Source organism: Acanthaster planci, linkage group LG15 (assembly GCF_054643075.1).
Source record: "Acanthaster planci isolate LZ-2023a linkage group LG15, COTS_SCS, whole genome shotgun sequence".
NCBI classification, from domain to species: domain Eukaryota; kingdom Metazoa; phylum Echinodermata; class Asteroidea; order Valvatida; family Acanthasteridae; genus Acanthaster; species Acanthaster planci.
The window spans coordinates 2600410-2615506 of NC_141791.1; the positions used below are offsets into that span (position 1 = coordinate 2600410).

The following is a 15097-nucleotide window of genomic DNA, read 5'->3' on the forward strand; positions in this document are numbered from 1 at the left end:
TGAAAAGAGATGGACCACGAATTTACCCTGCTCTGTGTGGAATAGCACGCTGTTCGTCAACTACGTGTTCTCGCATTTCTTTGATTTCTTGTGTAGGGATATCTGAAGCCTGCATTTGCTCTGCCTCCCCCTTCCGACATCTGTTTCCTGTTAAGTCCTGTAACTCGAAGCGAGATTGAATCCCAAACTCATTCTGCACGCTCCAGCGGAGCGTGGTCTTTCCTGGTGCAGAAATTTCGGACACTTTTTTTCTTCTATGCGTCGTTCAGAACTGATCGGCAATTCCAGCAGGAACGGTGGCACAAAAAATAGGACAGAGTAACACCAACTTTTACTGATCATATTTCGGTCCCTCACAGACGGCAAGGAGTAACTCTTTGACTTGCATTTCAACAATCCTGTCCATCTCGTCCTATACAGCAACCCTTTAAAACTCTGACTGGGGCTCGGAACATCAAAACAAAGATGTCGGAAGAGCTCAATTAAAATGTCTGCAAAATAGAAAAACAGGCTATGTTTTTGGTCGCCCATCTTCATAACTTGACAAAAACTCTGCTGGAATTCGTGGAAGGGAAAAAAAACAGGGAAAGCAATACTGGACAAATGAAATAACATGATTTTTTTCCAAGGTCGTGAGTGTATACAAAAATATCTCGTGACTTCAATCAGAGAAAAAATTTAAATGACCTGGACAACTGTAACACCACACAGGCATGCTGACAACATTTCCAAATTTGATCACTTGATTGCAATTTCAGACAAGAAAAAAAAATCTCCAACTCTGTTAGTCAGAGCACCTAAGTTGAACCCCCCCAAAAGTACACAGTGACTCTTTGGGGAAAATCAAATAAAACTGGAAAACTGGAAGAACAGTTCACCCCCCCTCCCCGAGAAAGACAAAAACAGCATAAATTCTCCCGGTCCGATTGATGGTAATACAAGCCGTCAAAATGCCTAGGTGTTTAAAGAGACATTCTCAACCTGATAAGAAATCCATGCAAGGCTTTGCCAGGAATGCCATCAATTTCAACTTATCTCTTTCCAACTCTCTCCTTCTGCCCCTCTCCCACCCTCTAAGTTTGCTGGGCCGAGGCTGGTCAAGTTTACAGGCCTGCAGGGCCCCATGATAAACCCATTCATGTGCAGCAAAGTCCGCCTCGCCTCAGGGCAGAAGCGGTGAAAATTATTCCAGCCCGCAGTCAGGTTCTATTTTGGGACTGTTCAAAAGCCGGAAAGCTCTTCTGGGAGGGATGGAAAAATTTTCGGTCACATTCAATGACAGTGTGAAAGAAATGCTCTTATAGATCACAATTCATGTGAGTAAATACTCTAGAAAGATCTTCATTAGATTTCAGAATCACAAGAACTCCAGCCCTGACAGTGAAAATGCCCAAGGTCGAGGTTGCACGTAAATTCAAGTGCTGTCGTTGTAGCTGACTTCTACCAAATGTTATAGATGCCGTTAGTACATGTATGATGGCCTGCACATGTGGAAGGCCCATAGGGCTACCCGTCCATGGATTTTATTAACATCTGGCCCTCACTAACAACGCAAAAAACAACCCTACTAATTCCGACCAAAACGAGCACACTTCTGGCGATTCCCAATTCTCTTCCACTTGTATCGCTGTCGGGAGAGAAACAACTCTTGGCATGCCAGTTACACAATCCTGAATTTCAATCTGTCAGGTGACTGTTCAAGGGGATTTGAGACAACGATCAACAATGTCTCGGCTGGCCAGCATTCAAGGGACAATTTCTCTACTTAGTAAATTCCAAACCGAGCAGTAGGAAAAAAAAGTTGCACCTTAACAAATATGTAACCAAAGTAGCTGTTATTCAACGTGTGTGTAGTCCCAACGACGATGATACTGATGGCCACTCGTGTTTTTCTTCCAAGAATGGATTTCTGTTGGAAAATATTCCACATTCCCTCCTTTCATTTCCACGTGCCCAAATTAACCTGCACTTCCCAATAAGCGCTAGGGGTTGGAGCTCTTTCTTCTCTTCTCCTAATTCTTGGTTTCTGACACTTCCACAGGGTTGGAAACCCTTGAACTCTCTCTCTCTCTCTCTCTCTGCAACACTGACTAAGCGTTAGAATCTGGTTCATGCTGATGAGAGAGCTGCTGTTTCGGCGCCGACACGCCGACAACTTAACTCAGCGGGCGAGAAGGAGGGGGAAGGTGTTTTTTTTAACTCTCAAGTGGTATCGCTGACTTGAAATGAGCCCTACGTTTGATGAAATCTGCAATTCACCTTTGGAAATAAATCCAAATGTGTGTGAGTGTGCAGTGGGTGGACAAGTGCAGAAATGTTCGGTTGACGCAAAAAAGAGGCAAGTGTTTCAACACAATAATTCCGGACTCGGGACTTGCTGGAAGTGTGAGCATGAAAATGACGCATGGGCCCTATGATCGTGCATCATCACTGCAGCTCAACTTCTGGATTTGTTGTCCTGTTGGCATGGTAACAAAGGAAGAAACGAGGGGGAAATGAAACAAAAGATCCTTTATCGCACTTCAAGTCAAGGGACTCTCTCACCCTTTGCAATAAGGCCAGAAAAGTAAAACCCACTCTGATCTGGAATTTCCAATTCCCAATCCGTCCCTCCCCACAGAAGAAAAAGTGGGGAATGCGCCAGTTGAGGCCTCTGCACAGCTGAACCGTGCTGTGTTGCTTCTTCAGTATGTCCTAGGGAACAAACTCCCCAAAGAACGCAGGCAACAAAGACCGACATTCACAAGAACAATCCAGCAACAAGCAAAGAATGACTGCGGATGGGACAATCCCATTTATTGTCAAGAGTTATTTGACACTGTAGGTGTATATATCTTTTGACGCAGATGTAGGTGAAATTTCTCCCCTGGGAGTTGCAGCATCTGCCACTGGAACATTCGTCACAGCGTCTGACGGGATGTAGTCCATCATGTTAGCCAAGAACCCTCTGGAATCTGGGTTACCTCAACACTGTGCGATAGCCAAATGGTACCCAAAGTACAGAGAGATCATTCTGATGGATTTGTAGTAGTTTGGTACTTGGGTTGGATGAAGAAAGTGAAACTTTTCAGTATTACAACATGCGGAACTGAAATGTAGTTAGCAAATGCATGACATTACATGCATATTTCAATCAGAATCTCGGACCGGCCTTCCACAGCGTTCAGCTAAAATAGAAAATGCATGACCATTCGCATTCGTAGCATCTGGCTTCAAAGGAGCAAGGAGCACCCCTAAAATCTGGATCTTTCTGCCTTGGCCCTTACCCACCATAGGACTGCGAGTTCAATCCTATAACCCCCATTATCCGGTAATCTTCTTAAAACAAACCAGCAGAAAGCCCTTGATCCTGACACTCCAATCCCTTCCATTTGTCTTTCAAGCCATGAAATGGTGGCCTTGGGTAGAAGTGACAGCCACATGCATGAAAAAAAAAAACCACAAAAAAACCAACCCTGAAATCACCCAGTACTGCTGTTCTCTGAAAACATGCGCGAAAGTTCACACAAAGAATTTTGGGGGTCTATATGCTTCAGCAGGGCAACCAATAACTGAAGACTGGCCTTCACTTGGCTGTCTTAATCCTCCATGGCTTTCAAAACCACTAAAAACAGTTCTTGTAATTTTTCCACGTCTGAGATGACACAGAATCCCAGCTCACTGAATTAGAATTTCTTGTCAACATTGCAGAATTTGGAAAAAGAATAGGTTTGCAAACTAAGGCCCAAAAGCGGAGATGCTAGCCAAAATTTTGAAAGTGTCTGCAGTCCCCCTTCCAACAAAAAAGAGCACCTTGAACCTCAAGACATACACTGTAACCTTTTCAAGGAAAACCAGACTTTTCTTTAACTTTTTAAACCAAAAGTGCCAATTTTTGGCACAGGTCGAGTGAAATATATTTATTGTTTCCTTTTCCTGTAACCATAAAATATCAATAACAGGCATGCAACTTGGACTTTGAAAAAAACAGGAATTTCCAATCTTGACAAGACTTTGTACAGTGTCGTTCCATTTTTTTTCAATGTCATGAGTGTGAGGTGAAAAACGAGGAAATCAGCTGATCCGGGGTAAAGTTATATTCATGCCTGAAATAAAGAACTCATTTTCAAGTGAAGTTCACTGATGCTTCTTGGTTTAAAAGTGGAACACTCTTACAAGTACCCCTCCTTATTTTAATCCGATCCCAGCAAATTTCCCAATTATAATATTGGACACCTGTGTCTCTTCAAGGGTTTCAACGGTCAAAACTGTTTGACACCTGTTCTGTGACAAGTCGACCTCCCATGGGTCCAAACATTAGCCAGAACAAATCAATTCAGACAAGTCGGCCCGAATTTCTGGGATTTTTTGTCTGGCTATGCAAATATTTTTGCTGGGCCCATGCCAAGCCCTTTTTCTGTGGAGGGTTGCTGGACAGGGTCAGGAAACAAAGGCCTCTCTAAAAAGACAAAGTGGAACTTCAAGTGACCCAAGGGTCCAAACATATGTACATGCACGTTAGTTCCTTGAAAAAAGTATTCAGGTGTCTTTAATATTGAAATTTGAAGTTCAAATCCACAAACTCTACAATTTTATAACATTGGGTCACTGTGTGGCTGAACCCAACTTTATAACATAACATTATGTACATGGTATTTACATCCAAGAAAGTCCTTTGTCGGTACTGTTGTCAATATGTCAACAGCAATCCAATTTTGGGTGCTGACTGTTTAACTGACTTTTCTTTGAGTAGCAGCGGAAAAGATTTGGGACTTGCAACATTACTGAGGTTAGAACAAAGGGCGTGTGCACTGGAAATGGGGGTCACACTTTGGTCCTTTTTGGGGGGGGGACCCCCTTTTGCAGTGTAAAAGGAGGAACCTGTAATCCGTGGCTTTATAATGTTATATTGTAAGGTTAATAGTTGGGGAAGCTTTCGGGTGATATGAATTGGTTGGCTGGTACCCTACCCTAGGCTGGTAAACCCCATAAAAGGGCATAGGAAAACTGACTTTAATCTGGAAATACAGAACATTAATTAAAACAAAAGAAAATAGGTACAAGTGCCCGTAAAATTCTAGGTTTACTCTCCTTGACCTAAATGTTTGGCTGACCCTCTTAGCTGAAGGACTTCAAATAAACCTACATGTTAAAGACCTATCAAGACAACCCTTATTAAAGGTTGGTCAGCTCAGATATGGGGGCAGAGGCAAACCTTGACTGACCCTCAATAACCCAGCTCAGAATAGGGGTTCTTTTGTGGAACAGGGACGGTGCAAGGTTCCTTTTGTTGGACCAAGAGTTTTTTTTTCTCTTTTTTTGACAGAGCTAGTCACCAGGAGAGTGACGCAGTAGGTGTGGTGTTGAAAGTTTGGTAAAGAAATTTAATTAAGAAGGGATAAAGTTATAGACTTGCTTCGAACATTGCAAAACTCTGGCGAAAAATCAGCTACATTTGTTCCTTACATTTATTTGTGGGGATTAAAGGAGACTGATTTTTTTTCTGTGACTTGATATCTGAACTTTCAGGAACTTTATAAAACGGTTAACACCCCTGGACACCCTAGACAAAAACTGACGAGATTATTTAATCACATATAATTTCATTTTTATAACTCCAGTAGAGAGATAGTTTTGCAATGTTTTATGTCAATATCAGAATAAAAACAGTGGAAAATGCACTGGAACAATGGTAAAAAAACGTCAAAAAGGTTCACTCCATAATTTTTTTTTCCTAATCAGAAACACAGAATCCAAGTTTCCTCACCTCATCCCTGATTTGTGTAAGGAAAAAAAATTCAGGGCCTAAAAGTTGACCTCAGGCAAAGTCATCCATCAGCTCCTTCAGACTGCCTCTTAAACTTAAAAGAAAAAAAAACCCTAGCAGGCTCTCCAGGGCCAGAAGCCTGACAAATTAGGGACAGGAACAACCCTGGGCTTTGTTCCCTGGGCTGGGGGGAAGGGGGGGGCCCTAACAACTCTCCCAGGACAAGTAGAATTAACAAATGTTTAGGTGCTCCTGCACTTGATGACACTGTCGTAACTTATGATGCTGTCTAAACAATCAGAGGTGGTCTCTTCAATTTTATGTAAGTGGGAAATCGGAAGGTTCTTTGTTGGGTTGTAACCTTGTGTCCTGCGTGACCTTCGGAGTTGGTCTGGCCCCAGCCATGAATCTGCAGTAATTGCTCCAGGACATGAAAATATAAGGGTGTCCTACCATAGTCCTCCAATGTGGGACTTAACGATATGATTATTCGGCCGACAGTGGCAGATTTGATCAGGTAGAATGGTCTGGTATTGACAATATTGCAAGGCAGTGCCTGTTTCTAGAGTGGGCATCCGGGGTACGAGACCAAAAAGCAACTCTTTCAAATCCAAGAGCCAGTGGGTAAATGTAGATCGACGTATGAAATGTGGTTGATGAATTGAACGATGAATGACAAATGGGGTAACGCATTCCCTACCCCTGCCTTCATGTTATTCCCACCCTATTAGCCCATCCGCAAAGTTACTGGCAAGAAGGATACTTGGCTACCAGCAACCAGTCCTCCAGACTCAAGGAGAGAGTAAAATTCTTCATCATCGACATGACACGCTCAAAACCTGAGAGCAAAAATCCATCTGTCTGAAATTCTGAATTGGCCGACCTTCCACACAAATACAGACCAAGATTGGTAATAAACGGAAATTTAAACCCTGTTGGCCTTTTAGCTCAGCAAACCAAAGGTGAACTGAGCAATCTTTGTACCAATGCCCCGTCCCAAATTAACCACAATTCAAAAACCCACTGCCCTTCTGAACCAACCCCCTCCTCCCAATTTAATCGTCTTATTTAATTTTTGTCAAACAATATTGAAAAAGCCAGTCTTGACCTATCCCACTTGGCCCCTAGACTAAATCCTTCCACATCTGCCGGTCAGTAACCGGGGTCGTATTTTTTTTTTTTAAACCAGAAAGAAGAAAGAAATCACAGAAGGTTTTACGTTTCAAACTTGAGAGGGAAAAAATCTGATTGATGTCACACAATATTTCCTGTGCTACACGGGTGATTGCTGGCTTTACAGTCAACTGCTGCTTCCAGATGGCTGTCATTCTCAGGCAAAAAGAGAAGCTCTTTCACTTAACGTGCCTGTATTTCCCTGGCAGATTATTAACGGCACGTTTTCGGTTTGAACAAGTAATACTAATAGCCATTGTCACAGGACGGGGATTTTTTTTATTGGAACTATATAAAGATTCTAATATGATATGCAAAGGCAGTACTGCTTCTAAGTTTAATAGTTTTTTTTGGAAGTACCACAAATTAGTTTGTAATTTCTGGATTAAAAGTAATAAATGATCATGTCTTGAGGCTGACGAAAGATCTTTGATGTGGTTTTCAGAGGCACATTTTAAGCCCAAATTCAAACTGAAATAGATCTGGAGGTCAGAATTAAGAATGAGTAGGCCTACTCTGTCACAAACTGAAAAGATGCATAGAATACGCTTGTAGGCCTACAGTATAAACTTCTCCCTCATGAATTCAAAGAAAGAAAATATGAAGAGCAGATAAAAACGATGTGTGATCCTGTTGAGAGGTGAAAAGTACCTTGAATAGGCAAATACTACCCGAGAAATCAACTAATATAAATCAAGTCCTCTAAATATTTAGAAAAAACCATCTCGGGCCCTCCACTCGTTTACACCTGCAAAACCTCTCCCCCCTCCAAAAAAAAAGAACCCTCCAACCTTACCGCTTCTCACAACTGCATCAGAAGACAATTAAAGTAAATAAAGAAAAAAGTGACGACTTGGACGACACATTTACAGCATTCTATTAATCCAGATGAAAGTCCCTACCAAACCTGCAATTCCATTCTTGTGTGATTTATCGCTTTGGGTCCATAAAACCAAATAAAAAAGAAAAGTAATCAAATCTTTGCTTGTTAACTTGGGTAAGTGAACTTGCCCCGGCTAAAATATCCAGTCCACCCCGGGACGACCGTGATCTTTTTGACGTTCTCGGGGTTGTCTCGAGAAGATGGAAAAGGAGGATGGGAAGAGAGTCTGGGAATTACTGACATGCCGGGCATAACCAGGCCTGCTCTTATCATCTGGACTCTATCAGACGAAATACATCCGGGGTGGCTATCATAAATGCCTCCTCGAGACCAGCAAGTACTTGCACGACGACGCTGCTGGCAAAGAGGAGTACCCATGCTGCATAAATACGAATTCCAGGTGTTGTAGGCAAAGCATCATTGCACCAGCCCTCTCAAAAAAGACCTCTTGCGAAGTTGCGAAGTACATATGCATGTACTACTCTGCAGGACTACATGCATCTGAATTCTGATGGTTATTTTCAAAGATCTAACGTGAATTAACAACCATATGTACTAAGAAACAATATCACGTGCCAAAACTAAGGTCTGGTTGGTAAATCATGATTTTACCGACCTCTCAAAAAAGTCCTCATGCATTGCATGCATACATGCATTATTCAGCAGGCCTACAAATAACTGTATTTAAACTTATCTGATTGTCATTAAAAAATTTGTACCAGACAGGTAGGACCAAATACACTAAGATACAGCAGGCTAGAGTATTTATACATGAGTGTACCGTCCTGACCTTTCCTTACCGATACAGTAATTTTTGTCCAAATTCAACTTTAAATATATCAAGTTGGCAACGGCGAGTTTTAAATCCCATCGGTACAAACGTGTTTTAGAACTTCTTGTTTATGTCTGTGGGTTTGCTAGAACAAGCCTTGTGATTGGTCAGACTGTGCAAGATTGGTGATGTAATGGGCTTTCCAAATATGGTAATACTCCAGACTGCACAGTACTTGTCACAAAAAGTAAGACTCCATCCAAAAACAACATTTTTGGTTTCTGCTTATGTATTGGATCGTCCGCTGTGATGGTGCCGATATGGGACAGGGGTAGCTTCACTTGTGATGAGTCAAATCAGTTCTTCGCAATGACATTTTGCCACAAAGTACAACAGCCAGAATGAGCCACGTGAAAGAGGCAAACATTTATATTTGCGCCTGAAAAATTATTTAGAAACACACTGTTCAAGACAAACGGCCGCAAAATCTTTCATTCTTTGGACTAAATTTCAACAAAATGTAACAAATATACCATTTGTTTATACCTCGTACTCTGAAGTACTAAAAAAATCAGAACTTCAATAAAAGAATGAAACTGCATTGGATGTATATTTGGTTGGTGTGTTGTAGAATTGGATCTAACATTGTAAATTACAATAACATGGAACAGCGCCCTCGCTTGACAACTGCAATGAGTAAAAAAGTTCTGGAGACAGAACAGCTGTGATACCTATAATCCGCTGCTCCCAACTTGAATGAAAATGTTACGACGTAGAAATTCTAGACACGTTTTCTTCTGAAAGGAAAAATCACTCAGTACTACAATGGTGGTATTTATCTATTACGAAAAGGAAGAACGGAAAAAGTAGCACTTACGGCTTCTTCTAATGCCGCTTTCCTCCCGAAGAGGCAGGTCAGGGAAGACACGCAGGTGACGAAGGACGTCAAGAGGTCGGAGGGGATGGCTAGGAGTGCCGAGGGAGGGAACCGGGTGACCAGACTGTTGAAGATGGTGGCTATGCTGATGGCTTCGTGGTCTTGCAGAGCAGTGCTGGACCCGGGGAAAAAAAAATTATTTAATTAAAAAAAAAAAGATGTTTTCTAGTAGTGCTCTCGCCCAGAATCAAAACTCAACCCTGACCCTTGAAGTTAACTACGCCGTCCTTCAAAATCTACTGCGATCTTTTTGAGGATTTAGCAAGATTGAGAAAGGCACGGAAAAAAAGGAAAAAACGTTCAGGTCCGCGCCACAGTGAGAATTTTGGAGCATTCCGGAGGGTCCCTTGCTAGAACGCCACGGCAGATCAGGTTGAGGGGTTTCCAGACTTTTTTGTCAAACCGTTGTGACCCTGAAGTGCTGAACACGGAACCACACACCACACTTGCGGTTTCGTATTTAAATTAAGTTGGTGTGACGGTGAAAAGAATTTCTTTGCATACAGCGTACATTTTTAGTCAGAAAACTAGAGTTCAAATATACCGACCTAAAAGTGTGACGTGATTTGGAAAAACCCATCGGACGTTGCAGAACTTGTTTTAGAGATAATGGCAAACAGTCTTCTTTTTTGTGGGACAGTTTAAGATTTTGTTATCAATTAGTTAACCCTAACAGTCCCAAATCCTCCAATTTCAATACGATTTAAAATACACCCTTGGGGGTTAGGGTTCACATTCAAATTCTTCTTGTTTGATGCAATAACAGCTGTAATTTGCAATCGTTCAGTCACTCAATTTCGTGTGATCTCATTAAAATTTTCTACACAGAAGTTTAAAGCTGGATTTCTCAACGTGAGGTCAGCCGGCTTTTACAATTTTTTAATGAGAGCACAACTCCCGTCACAGATAATCTAAAATATGAATTAAACTGTTCGAAAAGCACCATGGTGTCCTCGTTAATTTAATGGACATAACATTAAAACGACAAGTTTCACAAACTGAGGGATTTTTCCAGCTGAGGTCACATGTAGTAAAGCTTGAGCCCCAGTGCAAGCCAGGGAGACGCTGAGCGGAAAACCTTGCCAATGTAAGTTCTGAGCTGAGTTCAGAGAACCAGTTTCACCTAAGTATACTTGGTATGGCAATTTGGCCGGTAACCTATTTCTGTGAAGAATTTTAGGTTAAGCGCTCAGCACACATCTGCGCAATCTTACCTGTTCAGCATCTGCAGGAGGCACTGGACGTAGTGGGAGAGATACTCGGCTGTTACCTTGTCCGAGCTCAGGACCGGCCCGCTCAGCGACGCCAGCTGGGCCAGGCACTGCAGGGCGTGGTGGCACATCTCCACGTTCTGTCGGACCTTGCTGTGGAGCTGGTGGAAAAGACGGACGGGAAAGATACGTCCAATTCAACACTTCTGTAGTGCCACGGACAAACTGTTACTTGATTATCGAGTTGCTCAGTGCCGAGTCAGCATCCAGCATCGAGCAGCTTCGTGATCAAATGTCATTTACGTATCATTACTGCATTCTTTACATAATCACTTCTCCACATTGGCTTACTTTGAAGAACAGCTCCAGCAATCCCTTATCGAGGAGGACATCCTTCCAGCTAGCGTCGGGTTTGAGGGGGGGCGCCTGAAGGGCCTCAAAGATGCCGATCCGCCTTCTAGTAGGTGTTTCTCAGAGTTAAAGAACAATGGTGTGAATAAAAGAGACGCTGCCAATAAATTAAGACCCGCCCACAACGAACCCCTCCCCAAAAGAGACTCCACCTACAAAAAGAATTCCTTCACAAAAAGACCCTTCCCTCAAAAATACTTTACTAGAAAATGACCTCACCCATGCAAAAGACCACACTAACAAAAGGACTCCATCCACAAAAAGACCACGTCCGCAAAAAAAGACCCTGCCCTGATGCATAGGGGGTTTTACAAACCGTGGCTGGGCCTCTGTCTTCACCTTCAAGCACGAGTTTCAAGAATTTCTAAACCCCCTAGGTTGAGAACCAAAAACTCAGAACAACTCCACCTTCTGCTGCAGATTCATCAACTTGTCCAATTTGAGGCCAAATTGGATCTTCATTCGGTTCCGACGGCAAATGCTTGAAAGTACAGTCATTTGCAAAAGTTTAGGACCATCCATACACAGTGCATTAACCTGAAGGAAAACCAAACTTAAATCAATCAATCATGGCAACTTAGGTTTATTTTCAATGTGTAACCTTGGTGCCTTGGTTGAACATTTTTGACTACATTTCCTTGATTTGACATGTTAGCACTCTAATATTCAGTGTGCCCTCCCATATTTCTGATTACTTAGACTAGCTTTTTTACCCATGCTGCCTTAAGACACAATGTCATTCAAGACCTGCCTTCGCAAAACAATTCATTCAAATGGGTACATAGCGCTACGCTGATGCTATGCACCACTGTTAAAAAACATGTTCAGTAATTATTCAGTGACACAATGTAATGCAGGTCCAGTGACAGAAATACCAACAACATTAAAGGTGGTCTTCAAACTTTTATAAATGACTGTAACTGCAGAGCTGAAGGTGAAGATGGAGACGGATGGGAAGTCGCCGCGTGGGAAAAGGCCAAAACATGGGAGGGGGTGAGGAAATAAAGGATATGTCTGACAAGCATGAAATCCCAACTGAGAACTTGTTCCGCTATCGACAGGAACCGGCTACACACGGTGGTGGCTTCCTGGCCCAAGGCGGCATGGTTGGCCTCAAACTGGTGAAGGACTTGGACAGCAAAGAGGAAGACTCGCTTCAGATCTTTGACCTGGGGTCGGAGGGTTTAAGCGCAACAAACATTTTTATCAGTAAGGTTTGGAAACTTAAACGGTGGCTGGTTCAAAGTACGGACATTTGCGATGACGCCATGGGAAAATGAGATCTCACACGATACGAAGGTTGTTCCTTCTGGTGAAGAAAATTGGAAATACTGATCCAAAAATTGAAATTTATCATTCCAACTGTAATTCTACACGGAGGATCTAGTATTGTACTTTGCTTGTGTCAGTACTCAAATAATTATTTCTAAGTTCTTTCCTCTACTTGGAATTCATTTTCTCTTTGTCTAGCATGGTAAAAATCCAACTCATATGTGAGCATGTGCTTTCCCTGACTTTCCGATTTCGACGTGAAAAATCCCTTCCCTTGCTGGTGGCATCTCTTCCAATACCCCTACCTCAAACAGTCGCTTGCAGTCGTTGTGGAACTCCCAGCTGAGCCCGATGGCGCTGGTGCGGCTGGAGCTGGAGTACTCGTTCAGCAGAGCGGTCAGCATGGAGCAGGCCATCAGTTGCTGACCGACATAATGCCAAGACAAATCAAAAGGTATCAATGACACTCTGGTGTTATTGTTCCTTGTTCGGCCCAAATCGCATGTAGATTTTGTCCATGATTTTTTTTGGGGGGGGGAGGGGTAACTATGTGTTATTGTGTCGGGATTATGTGGCTATGACAACCATGCTCAGATTCAGAGTGAAGGTTAAAAACCAATGATGGATCGGGGGGGGGGGTAAAAGGGGCCACGCCCCCCCCCAAAGGAGCCTCCCAATTATTTGGTTAATTTTGTTTCCCTTCCAGCCTTCAAAAAGCATGTAAAAATCTCAGAGAGACCATTAAAGAATACATGAAGAGATTTTCAAACATTTTGGCCCATTTCTCCTCCGAAATTTTGGTCTTGATCTGTCCTTGTGTAAAGAGACTTCGATAAGAGTCTCTCCTCATACAAGGCCACCACATCCAGTCTTCCTCGATTCATTTTTATGAGAATGGCCCGCAGCACCCAAAAAGGGGCGGGGAAATGTCTCCGTGTGAAAGTGGTACAAACCAACCATGGAGAGATTTGATAGATGGGTTTAATAAATTCAAACCTCACGCATCTTTTTGATTTTGTAAGACACAGAAAAGATTTGCACAACTAAGGTGTCAAAGCTGCTGGAATTTTATGCTTGGATTTGGACAAAACAAACTTGGGTGGTCAAAGTGGCCTACTGACAGATGCCCAGAATGACCTGGTGCCCTGGCACGCGGGCGAGATTGGAGGAAAATTAAAAATCCAGGAAATAATCACGCCACGTTTTGCGGGCCCCACGGCAGTGTATGTTTTATGGTGCTTATTTGTGTTAGCCGGAAGGCACCCTTTAACATCCCCATTACTTATATTCTACGTCAAGTCTGTGTGGAAAAAGTTCAGTGATAAACTTGGGATGTTACAGATTATTAAAACAGTTTGTTTGAAAAATCCTGAAATCAGGAAAATCCTGTTGAAAAAATCCTGAAATCGGGAAAAATCCTGACAAATCTCACTCCACTGGCCAGTGCTGCAGTAGAGACCACCACAAGACCAGACACAAGACCATCGCAACACCAGCCACAAGACCATCACAAGACCAGACACAAGACCAGACACAAGACCAGACACAAGACCAGACACAAGACCATCACAAGACCAGACACAAGACCAGACACAAGACCGGACACAAGACCATCACAAGACCAGCCACAAGACCATCACAAGACCAGATACAAGACCAGACACAAGACCATCACAAGACCAGACACAAGACCATCACAAGACCAGACACAAGACCAGACACAAGACCAGTCACAAGACCAGACACAAGACCAGACACAAGACCAGACACAAGACCATCACAAGACCAGACACAAGACCAGACACAAGACCAGACACAAGACCATCACAAGACCAGACACAAGACCAGACACAAGACCAGACACAAGACCAGACACAAGACCAGTCACAAGACCATGCACAAGACCAGCCACAAGACCATCACAAGACCAGACACAAGACCAGACACAAGACCGGACACAAGACCATCACAAGACCAGACACAAGACCAGACACAAGACCAGCCACAAGACCATCACAAGACCAGACACAAGACCAGACACAAGACCGGACACAAGACCATCACAAGACCAGACACAAGACCAGACACAAGACCACGCACAAGACCACGCACAAGATAATTTGCAAGTAACAGGGTGAACAATGACAAAGGAATGCTTTTGTTACAGTTCATTTGAATAGCTTGACTTGTATTCAGACTGAAGGTCATGTGAAAGTCTTAAGTGGTCTCGACCCCAACACTGCTACTGGTTATGGCATCATGCTGGACTTCGTCAGGTCTCGCCCTTTCAGACTTTTTGTAATTTTTTTTTACCAGTTGTGGTTGGCCGCTCGCGATCATCTGGGACACGTCGGTAAAGAGAGCATCCCGTCCGGTATCCTTCATGTCCATGGTTCCCCGCTTGAAGATGACAGCCACGGCCTGAAGAATCTGCTCACGGACGTAGTTTGGAAGCCTGAAAAACAGAACATTCAAAGCAGAAGAAGAACATCAGACTTGAAGCGAATATCAAGTATCATCAGACCTCAAGGTTCCATTTCAAAACTTGATGCCAAAGCAGATTTTCGGTCTCTGTTGGGTTCCAGTCCATATTTTCTGGTCCACAAAGACTTAAACAAAAGTCCTCGGAGTCAGGAAACCCATGAGGGTGATACCAACTTTGTTTTCTCAAACATCACTCAAGTCTTGGATT

At 42.9% G+C, this 15097-nt stretch overlaps 1 protein-coding gene across 2 annotated transcripts in view; it reads right to left on the reverse strand.

The window, feature by feature from the left end:
• The window catches only part of xpo4 (exportin 4), a 50082-nt gene that overhangs the window by 25848 nt on the left and 9137 nt on the right, over window positions 1-15097 (reverse strand). For both annotated transcript variants that reach the window (XM_022226209.2, XM_022226208.2), the window contains exons 4-9: window positions 14719-14860; window positions 12711-12827; window positions 12146-12302; window positions 11074-11186; window positions 10726-10883; window positions 9452-9626 (exon numbers count right to left, since the gene is read on the reverse strand). In XM_022226209.2, coding sequence (XP_022081901.1) covers window positions 9452-9626; window positions 10726-10883; window positions 11074-11186; window positions 12146-12302; window positions 12711-12827; window positions 14719-14860 — 862 coding nt within the window. The remainder of the gene's footprint in view (window positions 1-9451; window positions 9627-10725; window positions 10884-11073; window positions 11187-12145; window positions 12303-12710; window positions 12828-14718; window positions 14861-15097) is intronic.